The sequence below is a fragment of the Stenella coeruleoalba genome, assembly GCF_951394435.1.
Source record: "Stenella coeruleoalba genome assembly, chromosome: 11".
Lineage (NCBI taxonomy): Eukaryota > Metazoa > Chordata > Mammalia > Artiodactyla > Delphinidae > Stenella > Stenella coeruleoalba.
Window position 1 is genome coordinate 58,001,202 of NC_137157.1, and position 25,343 is coordinate 58,026,544.

General features: G+C 51.2%; 1 protein-coding gene across 2 annotated transcripts; it reads left to right on the forward strand.

The window, feature by feature from the left end:
* Positions 1-1,671: 1,671 nt before the first annotated feature.
* Positions 1,672-25,272, forward strand: MYO1A (myosin IA; the record flags this gene model as incomplete). Of its 2 annotated transcripts, XM_079937844.1 has the most annotated exons (27): positions 1,672-1,785; positions 1,892-2,007; positions 2,271-2,365; positions 2,559-2,663; positions 2,857-2,903; positions 3,041-3,104; positions 3,307-3,405; positions 5,423-5,526; positions 5,642-5,789; positions 6,265-6,383; positions 6,464-6,550; positions 7,901-7,966; positions 8,110-8,214; positions 10,220-10,282; positions 10,489-10,689; positions 10,863-11,089; positions 11,454-11,654; positions 11,918-12,011; positions 12,467-12,616; positions 12,726-12,794; positions 13,237-13,311; positions 17,582-17,716; positions 18,325-18,431; positions 18,820-18,952; positions 19,067-19,219; positions 19,398-19,525; positions 19,801-20,366. In XM_079937844.1, 27 exons carry the CDS (start codon positions 1,672-1,674, stop codon positions 19,925-19,927), a joined length of 3,132 nt encoding a protein of 1,043 aa, XP_079793970.1. In that variant the 3' UTR covers positions 19,928-20,366. The 2 variants fall into 2 exon arrangements, 1 of the variants encoding a protein (XP_079793970.1); XR_013830591.1 differs by lacking the exons at positions 1,672-1,785; positions 1,892-2,007; positions 2,271-2,365; ... (2 more) ...; positions 3,041-3,104; positions 3,307-3,405 and adding an exon at positions 25,233-25,272 and having other exon boundaries at positions 3,948-5,526; positions 19,801-20,025.
* Between the last annotated feature and the right edge of the window lie 71 nt (positions 25,273-25,343).

Here is a 25,343-nt window from a genome sequence, read left to right on the forward strand (position 1 = left end):
CTTCCTTGACACCATGGACAGCTCCCATTAACGAGGGCACCTCTCCAGCCTTGGGGCCTGGGACTCCTATGCCCCCTTCCTGTCGAATTGGGATTCCATCCACCAGTCTCCAAGAGACACTGAAGTTACACCCTAGTTCCAGTATTGGGTGAGTCCTTCCGTAACCTGCCTGTACTTCTCTTTTCACATCTTTGGGTGCCCCATGTGGGGGCTGCTTCCCCCACCTCCAACCAATCTTATTCCCATTTCTTTCAAATCTAAATCCAAAGAAGATGCCTTCTCCCAGCTCTGCTTCTGCTTCTCTCCCTTCCCTGCCAAGTTATTTAAAATCTTAACTTTTTTTGTTTAATCTAGAAAATGTGGGATGATAATAGTATCTACTTCATGGGGATATTGTAAGCATCAAGTGAATTAGTGTATGTAAAGTGTTTAGAGCCTGCCTAGCCCGTAGTACATACTACCTGATTGCTAAAGGTTGCGATAGTCATTATTATTGCTCCCTCCGTTGTGACTTTACAGGAAGTGACAGGTGCTCCCTTTTCCCGAAGCTTGGGGAAGGCAGAGTGAAGGGAGAAGGCAGCCCGTGCCCCCTTCTTGCCCCACCTTCCCTTCCTGCTTCCCTCCCTTCCCCCAGTCGGTTTCAGCAATGCAGCACAGGAGGATGTGGCTCTTTTATTCCTGTTAGGGAGTGGCGTTGACCATTGTAATAGTCCCGTCCTGCACAGGTCGCCCTGCCTACTCAGTCCCCCAGGAAAGACTGAGGAGGGCTGGGCTTCCACTCTAGGGAGCACCTGCCATATGCCTACTGCGTGGAGGCCGAGCCGCACGGTGTCCCCTGCCCCTCTGACTCTGCCCATTCCCACCAGCTACTAAAAAGCTAGGTGTGTCCCTCTGGGGCAAAGTCCATGCCAGAAGCTTATGGTCATGGGTGTAAAATCTGGACATGGAAATATAGGGACAGACGTGTAGGCACATCCAGAGGTCCTGACAGCTACTTGCTTTTGGGGAAACAAACCTCATTTTCATTTTCTTTGGGGTATTCCAGCCTTTTACGGAGGAACTTCCATCTCTGTCCTTGAGCTCATCACCTCTTCCAGTCCCCATTTAAAAAATGAATCTCACTGTAGCAGAGAGATGGGAGGAAAGACACTGGCACAATTTTTCAAAGGGGTATGGGGTGTGCTGGGTGACTGAAACGGGGGCTGTGAGAGGCGGGGAGTTGAGAAGGAGAATGGGGGACAAAGAGTCAGGGAGTCTGGACCCTGGCCTCAGCCTCCGTGCAGGAGGGAGGGAGCTTTTGGTGCCTGGCTGTGGCATGAAGTTTGCTTACCCTTTCCTCCCCAGCCCTCTCCCCTGCAAGCACAAGGATGCTCCCCCAGCTGCTGCCTACTGGGTGCCTTCTTTACCCTGGTGGTCCTGTCCCACCCCCACCAACCCTAATTCAGGGAGCAGAGCATTCCCTCGCCTCCCACCAGGAGTTTCTGCAGCCTCCACTGTTAGCTTGGGCTGGCCCAGAGGCCTTTCCCAGGTTGGGGGCTCTCTCTAGGGCCAGAACTGGGGGAGGGGAAAGCTCTCTTGGTCCTTCTGCCTTCCTCCCCTCAAACAGCTACTGGCCTCTAAAGCTGAGCAGACATCAACAAACTGATCCCAGGATCAGCTGCTCCTCTGGACATGACTCTCCTGGAAGGGTCCATTGGGGTGGAGGACCTTGTGCTCCTGGAACCCCTGGAGCAGGAGTCTCTGATCAAGAACCTCCAGCTGCGCTATGAGAACGGGGAGATTTATGTGAGTGCTTACGGGTGCCCCTGCCTGTGGCCGTGTGGCCAGAGAGTTCATGTGCCTCCCCCTAACCCCCACCCTCGCTCATTCCCTTCATCTTCCCTGGCTCCAGACCTACATTGGGAACGTGTTGGTCTCAGTGAATCCCTACCAACAGCTGCCCATCTATGGCCCAGAGTTCATTGCCAGATACAGGGACTATACCTTCTACGAGCTGAAGCCCCATGTGTGAGTAGAGGGACCGAGGAAAGGTGACAGGGCCCCAGCTCGCTATGATGACACATCCTAATTTCCTCTTTCCTTCCTCCTGAAGGAGGTTCTCCAGCTGCCCCTTCCTCCCTTGGCCCTCTGGAGGCCCCTTCCTGGGCCTGTCACTTGCCTTGGTCTGGTCCAAGTGGGGAGGGCGAATGAGTCTGGGGGTTGGGGGTCGAGTGAAAGGTGTTGTCCTGGACTGGTCCCACACTAGTCACCACCCACTTCCTCCCCACAAGCTATGCACTGGCAAATGAGGCATACCAGTCACTGAGGGACCAGGACCAAGACCAGTGTATCCTCATCACGGGCGAGAGTGGAGCTGGCAAGACAGGTGAGGCGCCCGGCGGGGAAGCCATGGAGTCACTGCTGGAACTACCCCCTTGTCTCTTTCCAAGCCAGGCCCAGTTCTGCCCCCACCCCCTGAAATTCCTCCCTGGCTTTTTCTGACTCTGAGTGGTGTGAGGTGCTGGGATGAGGGAGGTTAAGGGCATTGGTGGGGATTCACGCGAGGGTTTCTCTTGCAGAGGCTAGTAAGCTAGTGATGACTTACGTGGCGGCTGTCTGTGGGGAAGGGGAACGGGTGAACTCTGTGAAGGAACAACTGCTTCAGTCAAATCCAGTGCTGGAGGGTGAGAAGTCCAGTCTCTGCCCGATCCACCCCCACCCCACCCTACCGTCCCCAGTGTTCCCCACATCGCTGTTCTTGCTCAGCCTGAGAAACCTGAGATCGACCTCATGGCTGGAGGGCCTTCCCCCTTCCCCTGCTCTGGAGTCCCTCTTCTCGCCTCAGCCATCGTATTCCCCCTCCCCTCATCTCCGCAGCTTTTGGCAATGCCAAGACCATTCGCAACAACAACTCCTCTCGATTTGTGAGTGAACATCTCCCCGGACTGGGACAAGAGGGTGTGGGGCCTTGAGGGGGAGGAACAAGGCGCAGATCCCTCCTGGACAGGGTGGCGAGAAGAGGAGGAAGCCAAGTCTCTCTCTCTCTCTCTGGTCTCTGAAGGGAAAATACATGGATGTTGAGTTTGACTTCAAGGGATCCCCCCTTGGTGGCATCATCACAAACTGTACGTGTCTCCCCATCCCGCTTACCACCTGTCCCACCTGCCCCCACGGTGTTCCTTTTGGCTAATCTGCTGCTGTAGGAAGGAGGAATGTTAGACTACCAGGCTTCCCAACCACTAGGAACGCTAGGGATGAGGGCAGAATTAGAGGGAAGCTGCAGTACCTCCCAGGTCCTCAGAACGTGATTTTCAAATTCTCTGCCAGATCTGCTTGAGAAATCCCGCGTGGTGAAGCACCTTGAAGGAGAAAGGAACTTCCACATCTTCTATCAGCTACTGGCTGGAGCAGATCCAGAGCTGCTGAGTATGTGCCTGCCCCCGACACATGGCAGAACATCCCTAGCCTCCATTCAATGCCCAGAACCCCTGGACCTCTCTGGATCCCTGTAGCCCTCTTCCCTTGAATCTCAGGGCAGTCCCTACCCTGAATCTCATCCACCCATTGCTGGGAACAAATCCCTTGACCTCTGTGTTCTCTTCCATTTCTGGGGTTTTATTGCTAGGAATAAGCCTTCTTACCTCTTCCCTGCTCTTATTTCTCTGTCTTGTCTGGATTCCTCTTTGCCCAAGCTGGCTTCAAAAATGGAACACTTATTTCCATCTACCATCTCTCCTATCTTCAATTTAAGGGACTTTGTCCGTAGCTCAGCAGGAAAGCAGGCAGGAGGTTACAAGTGTTCAAGAACTTTCAATGAGCTCTAGCTGAAGTTGTCCTGGGTGTACATCTGCCTCGCCCAGGACCTTGTCCTTGATTTTCTCTTCTTAGATAGTTCTGTGGAGGTTCCATTCAATCATTCATCAAACATCTCTTGAACACCTACTGTGCTAGCTTCTAGGGATACAGAGGTGAGTAAGAGACCTTGTCCTCGAAGAACTTAGAGTCTTCTAGGGATGGCAGATGCATGAACAGCTACATCACAATACAGTGTGATCAGTGCCAATAGGCTCTGCAGCTAGCTAGAGGGGCAGAAGGCATGGAGCACCTTACGTTGTCTTGGGGAAGAGACCATCTCAGCCTGGATGCTGGATGGGCCTGAGGTGGCTCAGGATGGGCATTACTGCAGGGTCTGATGGGACTTAAAGCCCTGCCAGAGTTTCCCCTCTCAATCCCCCCTCTAACTGTGGGCACTGTGGGTGTCTTGGCCTCCAAGAACCTGTCCCTTTGGTTTCTGGTTATTCTATGCTGGACTTGTGCCTGTCTCCTTTCCCCCTCCTGGAGATCTCTATGGTTCAAGAGCCCCCACAGGTCTCATCCTCCCTCCTGGCTTAATTGTCTTGACTGTATTCTGTTTTTCTGAATCATAGGTACTAGAGTTGTGCTCTGGCTGATTCTCACTCACTGATTTAAGTTGAGTCTGGGTGGGGCCTCCCTCCCTGGTGTCATCATCCCAGGGCCTTTCTGACTCATTCTCCTTCCAGACACCCCTCTTTAGCAGGCTCTTATTTCAAAATTTGTGTCTCAGGGGAAACTGCCATTAAACTCTAGTTTGAGGGTCACTCCCTGATTCTCAGATCATTTGAATAACAGATAACTGATACCCTTCAAGCTCCATGATTAACCCATTCCTTCCCATCTCAGGTGAACGGCTTTGACCATTCCCTTGATTCATTTATTAAAAAGAAAAAAGTTCCTGCATGCCAGCCAGGCACACAGAATATGAAGATGAAAAACACAGTCCCAACACGCAAGTTGTTCATTTGTAGGAGGGACAGAAAAAACCCCAAAGCCCAGCCCATGTGATGTGGTCTGGGGTAGAGATGCACAATGGGGGAACCCAAGAGGGCCACTTGGCTCAGCTATGCACAGAGAAAACCTTCCCGAAGGGAGTCAGGGTTGGGGAACATAGTATCTGTCACTTGGTTGGTGCTTTGTGAACAAATAATGGGTGCGCCAACATGGGCCTAGGGTGAGGCCTCGAGGCTGGGGGTGGGTGGCAGATGTGTGCTCCCCCTTCTTTCCTCGCCTTCATCCTCCGAGAACCATTGAGAACTGAGCAGGACAGAGAGGTGTCTTGTTTGTTTTTATTGTTTGGAACCCTGATGGTGGGGAAAAGAGTAGAATGAGGCTTTTCTTTCATAAAAGTTGGGGAAAACCTCAACAATTATGAACACCCAAACCCTAAATACCACTTGAAAATGTAGTCGATCATCACAGGAATTAGTGATCCCAAAACAAAAGAGGCAGGGAAAGAACCTAAAACAAAAACGGCTCCTCTGAATAAATGAATGAACCAACCTAGGACAAGGACCGTGAGGGTCAAGGCTGGAGGACTCCAGAAAGCATGTGTACTGACCCTCTTCCCTCATGCTGGCCCTCCCAGAGGCCCTGAAGCTTGAGCGGGACACAAATGGCTATGCCTACCTGAACCCGGGGGCATCCAGGGTGGATGGCATGGACGACACTGCCAACTTCAAGGCCCTCCAGGTGAGTACCTGGGATGGGCCATTAGGCCATGCCCTGAGCCCAGGCTCTGGCTTTGAGAAGGGAGGCGTAAGACTGGCACCGCAGTTCAACTTTGGACTTCTCCTTTCTCTCCAAGAGTGCGATGACCGTGATTGGGTTCTCCAAGGAGGAGATTCGGCAGGTGCTAGAGGTGGTGGCCCTGGTGTTGAAGCTGGGGAATGTGGAACTGGCAGACGAGTTCCAGGCCAATGGGGTACCAGCAAGTGGCATCCGTGATGGGAGAGGTCTGCACCCAACCAGCTCCCTGAATCTCCTGCTACAATTTCTGTTCTTCCACCATCTCCAGCATAATAGACCTCACTCTGATTCAGTCCCCCTCTGCCCGCTCAGGAGTTCTTCCCCAAACATACTCATTCAGAACTCCCTGTGAGGCATATTGGAATGAGGTTTTGATGTTTGGTAGACCTAGGTTCTGGGACCTCTCTGAGTTTCAGTGGATTTTTTGCAGAAATGGGGACAATTACACTCATTTCAGGAGATTCTCATATTAAAGGAGATAATGCATGCAAAGCGTCAAGATCTCCCTTTCCTCCTCCTCCCCAGAGATTCCTCCAGAGCCATGTTCTGGATTGGCTGTAAGGACTTTCCCAGTAAGACCCAGGAACAGCAGGCTCTCAGCAGTTCCACTTTTCAGCCCTCCCTCCCTCCCCTGGGAGCAAGCCCTCTCTCAGGCCATGTTGTATTTCCTCATCACTCCAGGTATTCAAGAGATTGGGGAAATGGTGGGTTTGAATTCAGTGGAACTAGAGAGAGCTTTGTGCTCAAGGACCATGGAAACGGCCAGAGAAAAAGTGGTCACTGCACTGAATGTCGTCCAGGTGAGGGGCCCTGTGGGAGGAGGCTGAGTTTTGAGTCTGTTCTGTGGCTGCCACACTAACCAGTTGGCACTGCCCTGCAGGCTCAGTACGCTCGGGATGCTCTGGCTAAGAACGTCTACAGCCGCCTTTTCACCTGGCTGGTGAATCGAATCAATGAGAGTATCCAGGTGAGAGACTGCCCTCCTCCCTCAGCACTCTCCTCTGCCCGCCCCATGCCTTGGGTTCTGAGATGAACAGAGTAAGGAGGATAGGGTGTATTTATTTATTTACGATAATGTAGTGTTTTGGAAACATCTCTGTTTTTTTGAGTTCATCTATTTGGGTTCCCTACTTACCAACTGTGTGGTCTTTCAGTTTCACAGAGATTCTGAACCTCAGTTTCCCGATTTGGGAAATGAGACACACTAATGCCTACTTGTTTCGCAGGATTTAGTGAGGATCAGATGAAATTGTGTACGTGGTTACCATATAACCCAGCAATTCTACTCCTAAGTATATATCCAAAAGAACTGAAAACAGATGTCCACATAAAAACCTGTGCATAAATGTTCATAGAGGCATTATTCATAATAGCCAAGAAGTGGAAACAGCCCCAGTGTACATCAGCTAATGAATGGATAAACAAAATGTGGTATATCCGTACAGTGGGATATTATTTGGCCATTAAAAGGCACGAAGTGCTCATACATGCTCAGCGTGGATGAACCTTGGAAAGATGTTGAGTGAAAGAAGCCAGACACAAAAGGTCACATTTTGTATGGTTCCATTTATATGAAATGTCCAGAGTAAGCAATCCATCGGGATGGGAAGCAGGTCAGCAGTTGGCAGGGGAATAGGGAGTGACTGCTAATGGGTTACATGTATAAGATTTCATCTGGGGATGGTGAAAATGCTCTGGAATTTGGTGGTGGTGGTTGTATACCTTTTGAATATACTGAAAAAAAAATCCCACTGAATTGTATACTTTTAAAGGGTAAATTTTATGGTGTGCAAATTCGGTCAAAATAGAGCTATTATTTAAAAATTCGTATGTGAAAGTGCTATCAATTTAGAATCTGTTACCAGAAGGCAGCAGGGTAATATAGGATTTGAATCTAGATTTGGGTAAATGCTTAGCTCTTTTGAAGTTCGATTTTTTTTCATCTATAGAATGGGAATAATCACACCTTATAGGGATAGATGGATTAATGAAATAAGATCATAGGATTTTTTGTAAAATGCTCTACAAATATAAGGGATGGTTATTTTCCCGAGAAGATTTTAACGTCTTTCTACTTTGTACCATGGGAGCATTTTCCTGGAATCTATTACATCTTCCTTTTCCTCCTTTCCTCCCTCTTTGCTTGTCCTTCAGCCTATAGAGGAAGAGGGAGAGTAAAATTACACCAATTCCTTTCCAGCTTGGTCAGGCTCACCCAAGTTCTGTTTGCTCCCTGCTTTGCTCACATCCATCCCAGAGGGGCCTGGCCTGGTGTGTAGAGGGCCGGTCCTCAGATTTATCTTTTCCTCCTCTTCAGGTGGGCACTGGGGAGAAAAGGAAGGTCATGGGGGTCCTGGATATCTATGGCTTTGAAATATTAGAGGTGAGAGAGCTTCGGCAACCTCAGCACCCTGCTTCCTGAGGGTTAGGAGCGCCAGGCTCCAAGGGGGGTGTGAGAGAGGGGAGGTAGGGCTGAGACAGAGGAAGTGTCTTGGTCTCACTCTCTAACCTGTGTACCCACCACAGGATAATAGCTTTGAGCAATTTGTGATCAACTACTGCAATGAGAAGCTACAGCAGGTGTTCATAGAGATAACGCTGAAAGAGGAGCAAGAGGAATATAAGAGAGAGGTAAACGAGGACTTCCTGCTTCCCCTCTCTCAGATGACTTCTACGTATGCCAGATCTTTCTCCTTCATCACAGCTTCCTCTCAATTGTCCCCAGATGAGAACACTAAGGACAGAAGGTTTCCCTTGCACAGCTGAATATTCCAGCATTACCAAGAAGCCCTAATTCTCTGCTTTCCACCCCCAGTTCCCCATCCTGCCCTCCAGGCCAGGAGAGGAAGGGAGCAGATTGATGGAAGGGTGTTGGGGTGGGTAGGGGTGGGGGAGAGGGCTGACAAGAGTGAAGTGACAGCTGTGCTTGGCCCAGGGCAGGCTATGAGCCGAATCTAGAAGGGGCATTTCTCCTGGGCTTGGCACCCTACCACATCCCTTTCGGTGCCCTTCTCTGACGTCTCAGAATCTTTTGTCTCCTCTGGGCTGGACTGATGTTGCCGTCCCCTCTTGTAGCACCCAGACTTTCTCACCAGAAATGCCCCGTGGCTCAAAGTTTCCACACTCCTTCCCCTGGTCAGCGAAAACCGCACCCCCCCGCCCGCCCCCCCAGTTTCCTATGGCCAAGTGTTAGAAAAGCTCTCTGTTTGAGCTAATTCACTCCAAAGGGTGAATGGCTGAGTCTCACTCATCAAAACCCTCTCAGGGATGTTCCCTGTGAGCCCTCAGGAACCTGCTGTGGCAGAATTTCAGGCAATGTGGTCACAACTAAAAGTTTTTTTAGTTTTGTATGTTTTTACTTTAAAATTTTAAATTAGCAAATAGATATACATTCCCATGCTTCAAGATTCAAAAAGCTTAAAAAGGTGTATAAAGAAAGGTCTCCCTCCCACCCCATCCCAGCTTCCTAGTTCTCCCCCCGCATCTAGAGGCAACTGAAGTCGGCCTCCTTCCAGACGTCTTTTATGTGTAATCAAAAAAATCTGTAAATATATTTCCCCTCAAAATTTATTCAAGTGGCAATGAATACACTCTGTTCTGCATCTTGCTTTCACCAGTTAACAAGAGACCTTTCTGTATCAGTACATAAAGATGCTTTTCTATAGCTGCATAGGATTGTTCATTTAGCCAGTTGGGGAGGTATTTTGGGGATGAAGTGGGCGGGCAACTTTACTTAATTCCACTCTGCATTCCCTAAAGACCTGTGAGGGAGCAGGAAGAGAAAGGCTCGTGTTCCCCAACCACACCTGGGAATGGCCTGAGCCTGGGAGGTCTGGCCCTTGGCTGGTCCAGAGCTCTCCTGTCTATAGGCCTGTTACCCAGCAAAGCTCTAAATTAGAGATGCATGGTCTTATGGGTCTTTTGCTTCTATACCATTCTTGCTTTTTAAAAAACAAATTATACAGCCCCAAAGTATCATGTAGATCAGTTGTTCTGAAAGTGTGGTCCTGGACCAGCAGCAGCAGTGTCCCCTGGGAACATGTTGGAAAGACAGATTCCCAGGCCCTGTCCCAGACCTGCTGAATCAGAACCTGGGGGTGGGGCCCAGCCATCTGTATTTTAACAAGCCCTCCAGGTGACTGTGATGCACACTTGAGTTTGGGAATCACTGATGAAGGTCTTTGAAGATGTATCAAATTAGCTTTGTTGTTTTATGATAAACTCACCTATGTGCTTTGGTTCCATAGCTTGTTGCCAGAACAGTATGGCCATTTGCTCTTCTACATACTCAAGGACCCTTCCCCACTCCCACAGTGGGGTAATCCCTATCCCAGTCTTCACCCAACATATTCCACTTCCTTCTCCAACCTACAGCACCTACATGGCTTTCTGCACTGTCTCACCCTCTCTCACAACTGCTCTGGGTCCTCCCACACGTCTGCCCACCCACCCCACAAATTCTCCATCAACCTTGGAGGGATGAGGATGTGATCGAAACCACACCAAGGACCCCTCTGAACTATAGGGCTTTCTGATGGTCCTTTGTGGGGTGGGTGAAAGGGGGCCTGGTTCTGGTGAGACCGTTGGAGACTTGTCTTGGACCTGCTCCGTGTAATTTGTCATCTCCTGTTGCCAGGGCATACCGTGGGTGAAGGTGGACTACTTTGATAATGGCATTATCTGTAACCTCATTGAGGATGTAAGTTATCCTTCTCTCATCTCTGGGACCTCCCCCTCCAGACTGCCTGAACACCCTTCCCCTGTCTCTCTCTCCCCTCCTCCCCCACCCCACTTGATAAGGATGGTAAAGGGGGCAAAGGATGAGGGGGCAGAGGGGCGGCAGTGAGGATGTGGACGTCTTGAAGGACCAGGTCTAGGTTGGGCTGATCGTGTTCCCCTGGCCAGAATCAACGAGGCATCCTGGCCATGCTGGACGAGGAGTGCCTGCGGCCTGGGGTGGTCAGTGACTCCACCTTCCTAGCAAAGCTGAACCAGATCTTCTCCAAGCATGGCCACTATGAGAGCAAAGTCACCCAGAATGCCCAGCACCAGTATGACCACAGCATGGGCCTCAGCTGCTTCCGCATCTGCCACTATGCGGGCAAGGTGATGTCACGGGGCTGGAGGGTGAAGACTAGGGTCTGGGCACAGGCTGAAGGCAATGGGGGAGGCACTGGGGGGAGGTGAGAACCAGGAACACTTCGCAGTGAAACTGGGAGGGCCACGCGCACGACAGACAATGTGGCGGGCTGTCCAGACCAAGTGCTGTTCCTGTACAGGTGACCTACAACGTGAACAGCTTCATCGACAAGAATAACGACCTGCTCTTCCGGGACTTGTCCCAGGCCATGTGGAAGGCCCAGCACCCCCTCCTTCGGTCCTTGTTTCCTGAGGGTGATCCAAAGCAGGCGTCTCTCAAACGCCCCCCAACTGCTGGGGTCCAGTTCAAGGGTTCTGTGGCCATTCTCATGAAGAACCTGTATTCCAAGAAACCCAACTACATCAGGTGACATGCTGGGCACATAGGGGAACATGCTGCATTTGTGATGACACTTGCAGGGTCCACGCATGGTAGAACATGTCCGTGCGGGGGTGGGGGGATGGCTGTCTCTGGAATAGGATACCAGATCCCTTTGCCTCATGAAAAACAGAGCCAGCTGAGGAGCTGAGAGTCCTGTAAGGGGGAGAGCATCATGGTCAAGTAGGGACCATGCTATAGTGAGTGAAACTGGGAAGGCCAGTGTGTCTGCTTCCTCTGAAAATTTTCAGCTAACGGGAATGCGTACAGAATAGAGGTGTAGAGACCAGGGTGGGTGACACTGGCAAGGGTGAAGCTCCTGTAGCCCGGGCCTTGCCTTACCTCCCACCAGGTGTATAAAGCCCAATGAGCATCAGAAGCGAGGTGAGTTCTCCTCGGAGCTGGTGGCCGTCCAGTCTCGGTATCTGGGGCTGCTGGAGAATGTGCGGGTGCGACGAGCAGGCTATGCCTACCGCCAGGCCTACGGGTCCTTCCTGGAAAGGTACCGATTGCTGAGCCGGAGCACTTGGCCTCACTGGGACGGTGGAGACCGGTAAGACTCAGTGGGAGACTGGGGAGAAGGGAAGGGCAGTGCAGGGAACCTCTGTGGGGGAAGAGACCAGGTGGTGCCATGTGTATCGCTGAAGCTCGTGAAGGGGCTTCTCGGGGAAATGAATTGAATGATCACTTCTCAGAGGCTCTGAAGTCTGTCCGAACTCTGAACTCTTCTCCTGAGGTGGAAGGCGGTAGAGGACAGGTGGGAGAGGACCCTCCCCTGGGATGCCCTTTGGCAGCTTTCCCCACCTGCTCCTGTAGGGAGGGGGTCGAGAAGGTCCTGGGGGAGCTGAGTGTGTCCTCAGAGGAGCTGGCCTTTGGGAGGACAAAGATCTTCATCAGAAGCCCCAAGACTGTGAGTTGGAGGGTGCACTTGTGTTTGGTGGGGCTGGAAGGTGGAAGAGTTGGAGAGCCCACGTGAGTGCGAGGCTGGGCGACGGGAGCTTCTAGAACCTGGAATGGATAGTGGATGAGGAAGTCTCCTCTCTGCAGGGACTTTATCCCTGGGAACTGAGTTCTTGGGTTCCTGCCCTGCCTGCCTTGAGCCCTGGAATTAGGTGTGCTTGCATTGCTGGTCTGAGCGCCTCTGCCTGAAGCAGGACTCCTTGAGAGTCAGGGTGTCTGAGTTTCCAAGTCTTAGCACAATGCCTGCTAAAGAGTCAGAGCTCAGTAGCTGCTTATTAAATGAATGAATGCATAAATGAATAAGAGGACTAAGGAACGATTGAATAAGACACTGGCTAGGAAATCTTGGTGCCGTGGGGTTCCCCTAGGTGAGTCCCTCTCTGCCCCCCTTCCACCTCTCCACAGCTTTTCCACCTGGAAGATCAGAGGCGCCTACGAATCCATCAGCTGGCCACACTCATACAGAAGATGTACCGAGGCTGGCGCTGCCGCGTCCACTACCAACTGATGCGCAAGAGTCAGATCCTCATTTCCTCTTGGTTTCGGGGCAACATGGTATCTGTCATCCCCAAAGTCCTATCCCCCTTACTCTAATAGGAGAGTGGGAAGCGGAGAGGTGGTTCAGGAGGTGGAGTTTTTCTAACAGGCCCACTGTTTTCTACAGCAAAAGAAACGCTATGGGAAGATGAAGGCATCAGCATTGTTGATCCAGGCTTTTGTGAGAGGTTGGAAGGTAATGGGGAAGGGAGAGGGGTTTCCTCCCCTCACGTGGCTCCTCCGGGTCATGCCAGCTGCTGCTGGTGGGGAAGAGTAGCAGAGAGAAGGTCCTGCCCTCACCCAGGACACATCTGTGTGTGATGGTATGTCTGTGTCTTGGTGTGTTTCTGGGTCTGCTCTGTGTGTCTGGGAGTGTGGGTGCATCTTGGGGAGATCTGAATATATGCTTGGGTGTGTTTCTGACTTAGCAGCAGAGCTCTGCCTTCTGCTTTGAGTGTCCTCCTGACTGCCAGCTTGTCTGACTTTACTCTCTCCCTCCAGCTATAGTCTCAGCTCTTTTCCTTACTCTGTTCTTTGTGTGGTTGAAAAATAGTAGAACCTCTTCTAGGCCTGTCTTCTATCTTCCAGGTATAACTCTCTATCTTTACTTTGGCCCTTTTCTTGTATGTCCCTGCCAGGCTCGCAAGAATTATCGGAAGTACTTCCGGTCAGGGGCTGCCCTCACCTTGTCAGATTTCATCTACAAGAGCATGGTAAGTGGTGGGGATTGAGGGTGGAAACGGGGCATTGAGGAGGGAGGGACAGGTTGGGAAGAGGAAGTATGTGGGGTTTGAGAGGAGGTGACTCAAAGCTTTTTCCCAAGAGCCTCCTCTATCTGATGTACTTAAACCCTGGGAGCAGAGGGGATGGGGCAGCAGCCTGCACGGGGAGGGCCCCAGCGCCTAGGGGCCTAGGGGCAGAATCAGAGCACATTTTGGCATGAACAGACACTGCAGGCAACCTTGTGGCAGGAAGGGGTCCCAGCACACCCACCAACTAGTCCATGGTGAGTAGGCTGGAGAAGAGACTGGGGCTAGGTGGTTAACAACAGTTGCAGAGGCTGTGCCTCATTGAAGAGCAGAGAGAGGACACACATAGGGTTAAGTAACCCAACCTCCTGAGATTCATTTTAGGGCTGGGGGTGAAGGTGGAGGAGTCATATCTTCCTTCTATCTCTTCTGACACTGTAGCAGGCCAGGCTGAAACCGAATCTCAGGAAGGACCTTAATTCTGGAGGACTTGGGTCAGGGTGGGCAGGAAGAAGCCAAGAGCAGGTCTGGACGTTCAAACTATGGACAGTTTCCAGTGAGAGGAAAACAGGGACAGAGAGGGGTGATTTCCAGAGACATACATCCGATAGCAACAGTGCTTCTGAGAAGTGTTGGAGGGAAACCAGATGGGGGAGAGCAGCACTCCACTGAAACTTTGGGAAAGACCAGAGAGAAGAGCGGGAGATCTTGGACAGAGGGCTGGAGTGAATTAGAACTGACCTCGGCTGATTTGATTTTTGATGGTTGTTAGGACTCTTACTGACTTTGCTCATAAAGACACGAGATGCATTGGAGCTCCTCTCTGTTCCCTTGGCTAAGTTGAGGAAGGGGGGCTCTGGGCCTCTTCCCACCTCCCTGAGTCTTCACTGTGTCCTCCTCCCCCTCCCCCGGGAAGCTCCATTGTCCTAGGCCTCTTCCATTGCCAGGGCTCTCCTCAGGCAGGCTCCAGGGTGTCTGCCTTACCAGAGTACGTGCTCTCTTGCTGCACACCCGAGACCTGTAATCTGATTTTGTTCTTATCTCCTGAATGACCTCTAGTCTACCTTCTCTTTCACCTGTATATCATCAGGCATCTGCTGAATGTCACCACAGGAGCTGTTGCCTTTAAACCAGTATTTCAATAAATCAGACCCACTGTGGAAGTCTGCGTATGGGGGACCACAGGGCATTGATTGCCCCAGTGTTTCTGACTAGTCCATATTTTGCCATTGCCTTGCCTATAACTCACTTACTATGTGCTAAGCCCTTTACATGCATTAACTCTAATGCTTTCAACAACCCTCTGAGGTAGGCCCTTATATTGCCCTCATTTTATTTTATAATTAATTAATTAATTGAACTTTTTTTTTTGGCTGCTTTGGATCTTCGCTGCACATGGGCTTTTCTCTAGTTGTGGCGAGCAGGGGCTACTCTTCATTGCGGTGTGCTGTCTTCTCATTGTGGTGGCTTCTCTTGTTGCAGAGCACGGGGCTCCAGGCTTGTGGGATTCAATAACTGTGGCAAGCGGGCTCAGTAGTTGTGGTGCACGGGCTTAGTTGCTCCACGGCATGTGGGATCTTCCTGGACCAGGGATCGAACCCATGTCGCCTGCATTGGCAGGTGGATTCTTAACCACTGCACCACCAGGGAAGTCCCGACCTTTTCTTTTTAAAAGCACAAAACCCTATATACTAAAATTGTACACATCAAGTATTGGTCCAATTTTATATCAATCTATTTACAATTAAACACCATGGTTTTCTTACCTAGGTTAGTTAAACATGCCCAGAAAATTGTTATTCAAAGTATATGTTTTTTAAAAATAAAATATACTCTTTCCCTCATTTTATTGGTAAAAACTAAGGCCCAGAGAGGTTGAATAACTTGTAGGAGTTCCATAGCTGGTATGTGGTAGAGCTGGGATACAAGCTATTTGACTCTAGTTTTAACCACCACCTGTGACTGTTCCCCTCCCCTTCCTGCCTCACCACTCCCAACACACTCACAGAGGCCTGGACAACCCAGGTATCCATGGCTCTGGGTAGACCTGTGGGCAGGAGGGCTGCATAGGGAAAAGCAGAACTTTCTAGATCTAAAAAAACAAACAAAAAAGAAAAACCTCAGAATCTCCACATCAGTTGGAACATGGGGGATTATGGGACATGCTAAGGAATGTTTACTGAATTAAATCAAACCAGGCCAAGGACTGGGGACTCCAGGGTGATGAGACCAAGCCCACTAGATCTTTGCAGTGGAAGGTACAAAGAGCTTGCATTGTTCCTGGAGAGTTACAGCAATGTACTGTGTGTTTTGCCTTTTTCTATTTTAGTTTTTTAACCTAATATCTCAGTAAAAAGTTTTCACAAAAATTCCAAAAATTTGGAAGTGTTCAAGGTCAAGTCATTTTCTATACCTTCAGTAATTCTATCCCATAAATAAACAGGGTGCTAGGTGCTCCCTGAGATATAAAGACTTAAGAGTCCTTGTTCTAGATTGGGGGAGACTAAACAGTCAGATGCCACGGGTGAAACTTGATTGGATCCTGGATCAGGAAAAATAAAAACAAAGTCAAAGAGTACATTTTTAAAGTTTATAAAGGACATTAGAAGAGATTTGCATACACATTACTGTTGGGTGAGTGTGTCCAATTAATGTTAATTTTCTTAGGTATGGTGATAGAATCATGATTGTGTAGGAAAATATCCTGGTTCTTGGGCAATGCGTGCTTAAGCTTTAGAGGAAAATGTCGTGATAGCTGTAACCTACTTTAGGATGCTATAGTAGCCAAGATTTGTACATATGCGTGTATTTATATACTTACATGCATTTGTATTTATGTGTGCGTGTGTTAGAGCACAAAGATAGGGTAAGATGTTAACATTATCAGCTGGTGAATTTAGGTGGGAAGTATATGTTATTCAGATGTTCATTGCAATGTTGTTTCAGCTTTCACGCAAATTTAAAAAATTTCAAAATAAGAAAATAAGTTGTATTACATTTTAAAAAGTAAAAAGTAAAACCTTAAGTCAGTTTATGTCACTCTTCCTCTAAGACCCTCTAAAGGTGTTCCATTTCACCCCACATAAAGCCAAATGTCCTTACCACAGCCTACAAGGCCCTTCATGATCTCTCCTTGGCTAACCTACTCTCTGATCTTTTCTTCTCTTGCTCAATTTAGCCCAGTCGCACTGGCTTTCCTTCTTGTCTGGAATATGCTACCACTCATTCCTGTCTCTGTTCTGCTTTTTTTTGCATCATAGCGTATATAATTATTGGAAGCTACAGTCTATGTTTATTTGCTTGTGGGCTTGTCTCCTTCTCCACCCACAGTAGAATGTAAACTCAGTGAGAAGAGACTTTGTTTACTCTGTTCACTGCTGTGTCCCCATACCTAGAACAGTGCCAGGCACAGAACAGATGCTTAATGATGTTGAATGGTGAAAAAACTCAGGACCTAGCATCCTGACTCCCAAAGACTCACCCTGTAGAAGAGGGAGATTTCCATGCAAATAACAGTAGTACAAAAACAAATGTATAGACAACGTGCTATGGGGCTTCAAAGAAAGGAGAGACACCACTGGCCCAGGGAATCTGGGAGGGCTTTGAGCTGCATCTCAAAGGATAGGTAGAATCTGGGTTGGCAGAGTTGAGCTGAGAGCAGCATGAGCTAAGGCACAGAGTGATGATGAATGGGCTGGGCAGAGGGCAAGTCAGGGAGTCCAGTCTGGTTGGTGTGCCAGGATTAGATAATGCAGGGGACCCTGTGACATGACGTTGGGCTCTGAGTAGAGGACTTTGAATGCCAGGTTGAGGTGTTGGCCTTGACTGAGCAGAGAGGAGGGAAGATTTGGCACCTGTCCAATAGCTAACACAGACAGTGCGGCAGCCATCTGTAGGTAGTTATAAGCCTCGAGAATAGGGAGCTACAGAAGCAAAATATTAAGGCCAGTTTCCATATTGCTCCTCCCACCTCACCACCCTGTGTAGAAGGTATCTGCTTGGAACTACTCCTTCTCTCCCCTCCATCTCCCGATCACGCTCTTACTGCCCAACCTCAAGTCTGCATTCACACTGAAAGAGATCAGGAGGGGACTCCCTTCCATCTCCTCAACTGCACTTGTTGCTTCTCCCTGTGGGTGGCCTTCTTTCTCAAAGTGGTGGGATCTGGGTGCCAGTTTGCCTGTCAGGAGGTCTTCTCGTCATCCCATTCCCAACCCCCCTGCTCCCAACCCAGGCACAGAAATTCCTCCTGGGGCTGAAGAACGATTTGCCGTCTACCAATGTCTTGGACAAAAGGTGGCCAGCTGCCCCTTACAAGTACTTCAACACAGCTAACCACGAGCTTCAGAAGCTCTTCTACCAATGGAAGGTGAGCGGGGCCTGGGCAGCCTCTCCTGGTGCTCAGGCAACTCCTCTCTCATTTGTCTTTTTTTTTTTTTTTTTCTCCTCCTCCTGATTTTCCTCTTCTGCCTCCCTCTTCCACTTAAATTTTTTTTTTATTGTGGTAATACATAAAATTTACCATTTTAACTATTTTTAAGTAAACAGTTCAGTGGCATTAAGCACATTCGCATTGTTGTGCGACCATCACCGCCATCTGTCCCAAACTGAAACTCTGTGCGCATTAAGCAATAACTCCCCATTCCTCTGTCCCTCAGCCCCCAGAAAGTGTGATCTACTTTCTGTCTCTATGAATTTAACTACTCTAGGTACCTCATATAAGTGAACTCATGCCACATTTGTCCTTTTGTCTGGCTTATTTCACTTAGCACAGAGTTCTTCTACTCAAGAAATACTTTTGAGCACCTGTCTGGGAGTAGGCCTTGTGCTGTGCTGTGGGCACACAGCCCTCCTGGGGCTTGTATTTGACTGTTTCCATCCCCCTCCCCCAGCATCCCTCAGCCCCCCTTCCCCTCCCCAGTGCTCCTCCAGCCCCTGCCCTCTCTGAAGTGTCCTCCTTCCCCGCCCCTGTCACAGTGCAAGAAATTCCGGGATCAGCTGTCCCCGAAGCAGGTAGAGGTCCTAAGGGAGAAGCTCTGTGCCAGCGAACTGTTCAAGGGCAAGAAGGCTTCATACCCCCAGAGGTGAGTGCCTCCCAGACCCTGTGCAGTTTCATCAATAGCAAAGAGAAGATTCCCCAGGTGGAACAGAGCTGTGGTTCTCAAACTTTAGTGCGCCTCAGAATCACCTGGCAGACTGGATAACAGCCAGGTTGCTGCATGCCCTCCTCAGAGTTTCTGTTTTAGGAGGTCTGGGGTGGGGCCAAAGAATTTGCCTTTCTAACAAGGTCCTAGGGGATGCTGATGTCGGTCCTGGACCGTGCTCTGAGAACCGCTGAGACACAGGGTACGGCGGAGGATGGGGGATGGAGCACGGGAGGACCAAGATGGGAACTCGGGGGGGAGGTACAAGGACCTTGGAGGTCGGAGGTAAGGACCTTATCTCCACTGCGTACCTCCCGTGTGTCCTCAGTGTCCCTATTCCATTCCACGGTGACTACATTGGGCTGCAAGGAAACCCCAAGCTACAGAAGCTGAAGGGCAGGGAGGAAGGGCCTGTTCTGGTGGCTGAGACTGTGATGAAGGTCAACCGTGGCAATGGCAAGGTGAAGGCCCATATCCCGAACTCCTCCCCCAGCCTGATCCAGAGCCTCGGCTGGTAGCTGGAAGGGTGGGGATGCATCACAACCCTTCCTCACCCTTTCCTGTTCTGTCCCTAGACTTCCTCTCGAATTCTCCTTCTGACCAAGGGGCATGTGATTATCTCAGACACCAAGAATTCCCAGGCCAAGATTGTCGTCGCGCTAAACAGTGTGGCCGGGGTGTCAGTCACCAGCTTCAAGGATGGGCTTTTTAGCTTGCATCTGAGTGAGGTATCAGAGCTGGGTGGGGGCAGGGCCCCAGACTGGAGAAGGTGGTGGGCATCACAGGGCTGGGGCGAGCTGGAGGCCATGGAGAGCAGACCTCTCACTCTGGGCCTTTGATATCTCCCAGGCTGCTCCTGAGGAGAAAAAAATGAATCCCTTCCCTGCTGTTTCTCTCCTTCCTAAGATATCGTCAGTGGGCTCCAAGGGGGACTTCCTGCTGGTCAGCGAGCATGTGATTGAACTGCTGACCAAGATGTACCGGGCTGTGCTGGATGCCACACAGAGGCAGCTTCCAGTCACTGTGACTGAGGAGTAAGGCCATGAGCTGGGGCTGAGGGATGGCTTGGGGCAGATGACCAAGCTGGCGGTCATTGTGACCGGGAAAATTTGTCCTGTCAGAAAGTGAAGCGTACTATGTCAGGTCAGGGCCACCCAAGTTCTCTGCGGCCTTGAGTCTTCTGACATAGGGGGCTGGTGGGGGGATGTACTTGCCTCAAGAAGGGGAGGGGAAGCCACCATGAAAATATAGGAGTAGGGGTGAGGGGATGAGGGCACTAGCTTTGTCTTTCTGTCTGTTACCCCTCCAGGTTCTCAGTGAGGTTCAAGGAGAGCAGCTTGGCTGTCAAGGTCATCCAGGGCCCTGGGGGTGGTGGGAATGGCAAGCTGAGCTGCAAGAAGAAGGGGAGTCGTTGCCTGGAGGTGACTGTACAGTGAGGAGGTGCAGCAGTTTCTTCTTCCTGGACCAGCACCGGCCCTACTCCCACCCACCCACCTTCGTGGGAGGCTCCCGTGCCTGAGCCCTCTGATGGGAGGTGGGGCTCAGAGAGTGCAGAACCCTTGAAGAGGACCTTGCTTCTCCCAGTCCTTTCCAATCCTCTCTCCAAACTTAGCTTCCTCCCGCCCTCAGCCTCTTTGCCCACTAATAAAACAAGAGGCTTTGCAAACATATGGTCATGTGGGTGGGTCCCTGTCCCCCCACCTTTTCACTGGCTTGTGCTTAGACCCTCTGCCTCCCTCCCTTTCCTCTCCTCAGGCTCCTTGGAGCCAGCTAATGCAGATAATAAGAATGAAGAAGAAGGGAAATTGTCTCCGGGCTCCTTGACCGGCTGAGCTCTGGCGGGGTTTGGAGAGACTGGGGTGGGGGTGGGGCAGTCGGGGATGGGGCTCAGGTCGCAGGTGGCCAATGAGCTGATTCATTAAGTGTGTCCCTGGAGGGAAGAAGTGAGGATCCCTGTCTTGGCAGAAACTGGGATCCTTTGGAGATTCAGCCCGGAAAGAGGCCCAAGGCTGGAGGGCTTATGCGAGCTGAGGTGACCTGGGGAATGCAGGGTCCCCGGCTCCATAGCCCCCTCCACCCCACGCTCAGCACTGGGTTTTGTCACACCTGCCCCCTGGCACCCCTTTCCTTTCCGTACACCAGAGATGCCAGGCTGCTGCCAACAGTTATCTTACTAATCACGGCCCCACAGCTGGGGCCTGCAGCTGGTGGCACTTGACAGGGGGACACGCCCCCCCACCCGGACTCCCCCATTCCTATGACTGACCTCTCTCGTCTTCATTTATTTTCCATGTGTCATCGTCATTATTTCTTTCTTGGTTTCCAACTGTCTGACACCATCTCGTTGTCCCCGTTGCTGTGGGCTCTGACTAATGGTGACACGTAAGAGTTTGTATAATGCTTTAAATATCACCCTCCCCCACTTCCTTCATGGCTATTTCCTCATAGATTCTGTCTTGTCTAAGCCTCTCCCACTCTGCTCTCTACCTTTGGGGAACAAGCATCTCCTGGGTTTGCAGTAAAATGTAGACTGCGCTCTATGCGAGCACACAAATGGCTGCCTTTTGTTTCTGTCTGGACGGCTCTGCCTCCTTTCGGACCTCTGCCTTCCCTGCCTCTTCCCTGTCTCCGCTGAGCTCACGGTGCCTTGAGGCTGGGGTCTCCCTCCACCTCAGCCTCCACTGGCAGGCAGCTCACTCCCCAGGTAGTCACGCTGGCGGGAGACCTGATTAGCTCATCCTCTGACTGCAGATTAATCTAGCCCTCAGAGCACAAGGCAGCCCCGTGTTCTGGCACACCCTGCCCTGAGCTGAGATGGGGCCCAGGGAGGCAGCCCTTCCCAGTGGGTGAGGGGTTAGAGCTGTCGTGGGGAGCCATGTCCAGAGTTGGGGCTCTGGCCACCCTTCCGCCACCCCCAACAGTTCCCCCGTCCTTTACTTCTCAGAACCAGGCCGAGAGGGGGGTGGTGATCAGAGCCTGACCGCCCCCGCCCTCGCCTCATCTGCTGCTCCCAGGGCCCAAATTGTCGTCACTTTCCTAGTGAAGTGTCTGGTCATTTTCAGAAGCAATTTCAGGAGAATATGCAGCTGCTGCTCCCTATCCTGCTTTTCCTTTCCCAGGGCTGAAGGCACTGTCAGCTCTCCGGGCTGGGAATGGTAGGAGCGGGGAGGGCTGGGGCCCCTGCTCTCTTTCCTGTCCTCCCCCCGTCAGTCATGTGGATAGATGGTAGGCTGAGGGAGGTGTGTGGGGGGGGTCCTCTCTTCTTTACTCTCCCATCTCTCCCTCCCTCCTCCTCTTTCCTGTCTCTGCTTCTCTTCTCTTCTGGAGCTCAGGAGTGTGTGTTTTTGTCCCCTGAAGCGTATAGGGGCTCAGTTTCCCCACCTGTTGTTATAGGGCTTGAATTGGCTCCATCATGATGGGAGAAGCTGAAGTTCTGCTGCCCGCCCTGCTCACAGCCAGTCCAGCTCTCTCAAAGTCTAGGCTGTTTGAGCCTCTGAGGGGCACAAGCCATCCTGGAGTCCCCTAACCCCCAAGAGGGGCCATTTGATCATCTCACAGCACAAACCACTCTAGCTCAGCCCTCTTGGCTCAGCACATTTCTTCCCCAGGCTCTGAGGGACTCTTCTCCTCGTGCTGTGGGTTGTCTCCCGACTGTGTCCTGGCCACAGGACTCGGCATCCTTCCAGTCCTCACTGGTATCTCCACCCATTGTCACATATGGCCCAGCCCCCTCCCCCAGCAGCCCGCGGCACCCCTCCAGAATGTCGAAGGGGTCCACGTGTCGCGCCCAAGCTGTGCATGTTGTGGACATACGCAGGCCAGCTCGCGCGCACAGTCACGTGCCCCACCTTGACCCCTGGGAAGGGTCGATTAAAGCATCTCAGCTCAGTGTTTTACTGGCTTCACCCACAACCTGCACCAGCAATAAAGAGGGGGGGCTCCGGAGGGATGGTCTGCCAGGGATCCTGCTCCGCTAGGCCAGTGACAGTTAGTGTCTGAGGTGTGGCTCAAAGAGTAAGTGTTCAAAGGAAACACACCTAGGTTCTCTGTAGCTGCAGCACGTGCTTTACATGTCATTTGCATATGATTTGTGGGCAAAGTGAAGCCCAGCCTGCCCTAGCCCTCCAAAGCCTCCCTCCTTCATCACCTCTCTGACTCAGCATCAGCTCTTTCAAGTCTTTGCTAATCCCAGAGATCAAGAGGTGGTCAATTCTCCCTGCCATTCCCTTGCTCCCCCCATCCTTGGCTCCTGCCATCCTCTGTGAGATGCCTCATCATCAAAGGAGATTATTCATGACGGACCTTTGCTGAATCCTTGCTTCCCTAGTCCCAGGGCTTGGGGGCAGGGATGGATGGGTTGGTGGGGGAGGGAGGCTGATGTAGAGATGGGACCCAGGAGGCTTTTGTTCTTAGCCCTCAGTCTAACACATTCTTCCTACTACACCTCCAATTTCCTCCAGCCTGCCCAGCTTGGACCTCCTTTTCCAGATTGGTGAGGGAGGAGAAGAGGAGGAGGTGGGAGATGACCTGGTCCAATTAGGAATAGCATCAGAGGTTCTCAAAGGCATGAACAAGTCATGCCATTAACATGTAAACAGCCTTCCACTTCTACCTTTTATTCCACTAATGGCTCCCAACCCTGAGTCCTGGGCCATGGTTGCCCCACAGAGCCCTGTAATTAGCTGGGTAATGGGAAGCCTTTATTGAGGCCCCATTGGCCTCTCACATAATTAAGGGGCCTTGAGACCTAGCTGCTGCCCTCACTCGGGGATGAACATGGGGCCCCGTGAAGCCGGAATGACTTCTCAGTATGGCCCAAACCCCAGGGTGGGTAGGATGGGGAGACAAACATTTCAGGACCCTAGCAGTGCTTGAGAGGCCCTGTGGAGGATCCACATTGTGGGCCGCAATGCAAGAAGCTGGACTCAGACTTGCTTTTTTGTTTTATAAATAAATTTTTATTGAGCACCTATTATATGCCAAGCACTATAGAGCTAGGAATCCAACAGTAAAGCGACGGAAGTCCTTGCCCTTATAATGCTGACATTCTGGTGGGATGTGGGGTAGACAGACCATAAGTAAAATTGTAGTATGTTTGATGTAATATATGAAGAAAAGAAATGAAGGGATATGGAGAATGGAGTGGTAGTAATTTTAAATAGGGTGATTGGGGAAGGTGCTGGTGAGCAGAAGTCTTTGTAGTAAATATGCAACAGAGCTATGATTCTCTTCCCAATCCCAAGATGTAGAAGAGTACAAGGTCCCAAATCTCCAGGTCTTTTGGAGAGGTGGACCCCCAACTCCCTCTGGGAGACTTAACTGTTCCCTTACTGGTCAAAGTACAGACCAGTGCAGTAAAATGAAGGGGAAGTTTGGAGTGAGAAAAACCTGAATTTGAGGCTGTTCTCCAATAGCTATATGTCCTAGAGCATGTGACTGAATTTTTTGAGCCTCAGTTCTCTCATCTGAAAATAGGAATATTTCCTACTCACACGGTGGAGGTGATGAAAATCAGTTGGATTGCTCTCTGCCGAAGCGTCTTGCAAATGTTCAAATTCTGCACCCATTATAAATGCTAAGAGTGATGATTGCTCTGGAGCCGGCTTTCTCTTTCCCTCCCCTCGTCTCCTACAGCAGTATGTTTTTCTCTCTGGGTCTTTTCTCTCTGGATCTGGATCAGATCCTGACTCTGCCTCTCCCCTGGGATTCTCTTACCTTGGGTGTGAAGTGAGCAGAATAAGGCCCCTCGACTGTGGGGCGTGAACTAGAGGCTTGAAAGTTCAGGGGAGAAGATGCCTGAGCTGTAGGGAGACAGATTAGAGTGGAAAAAAATGCAACTGTGAGGAGAAAAAGAAGCAGTTAAGAGATCAATGCTGGAGCGGGGGTGAGGGTAGGGGAAGAGCTCAGCCATGGTGCTCTGTCCCTCCTTTCAGAGATGACAGCAGGAAGGATAGAAGTCAGAACCCTGGAAGGATGCAGCTACGTCAGGCTGATTCAGGGGTCAAGAGTGGGGTGGGAGGCCATGGGGAGAGGCTCTGGCACTGGGGAGGTGGAGGGGGGCAGACCCTGGAGTTTTCTGCATTCACTAGTGGGGAGAAGTACCAACCCTACTGGTCTGAGGACCAATGCAATGGGTCAGCTCCAGCCGGGAGGAGGACAGAGGGAGAACTGAGGACTGGAGAGTGTGCCAGACTCACCTCTCAATCGTCAGGGACCTGAGCCTGCTCATCCTGGTGGTAGAAGGGCCAGAGCAGCACCTGGCGGAAATTGTTTTGGCCAGGCAGTCGAGGCTGGAAGTTTAAAGGGCAAAGAGCTGGTGGGTGGACAAGGAGGAGAAAGAGCCCAGGGACCACACCTGTTGAGTAGGCTCCGGCATGGAAATTTTGTGACAAACCGTACACAACATCATCCCTTAGCATGCACAGCTCAGGGGCTATTGGACTGTGGGCTGCTGGATAACCGCCGTTCACTGCTGGGTGTGTGTGTGTGTGTGTGTGTGTGTGTGTGTGTGTCTGTGTGTCTGTGTGTCTGTGTGTGTGTGTGTGTGTGTGTGTGGCTGCAGCCTATATCCCTCTTCCCCCCACCAGCCTCCCCCTCCCCTCCAGCCACCCTGGGATTGGTGATTCTCAGCCCCTCCCCCGGCTCCCCCAGACCCTCCCAGAGCCTTTATCTGGGAGCTGGGCCGGAGCTCCTGCCACATTCCCCAAGCCCCTCCACTCCCTGTTTCTCTCTTCACAGCAGCACCAGCAGAGTGTGTGGGGAGCGGACAGTGCTCCCGGCCAGCTCCCTGATCCTGCCGGACCATCTGCCCCAGGCTCAGAGCTGCTCCACAGGTAGGCACAAGCGGCAGAA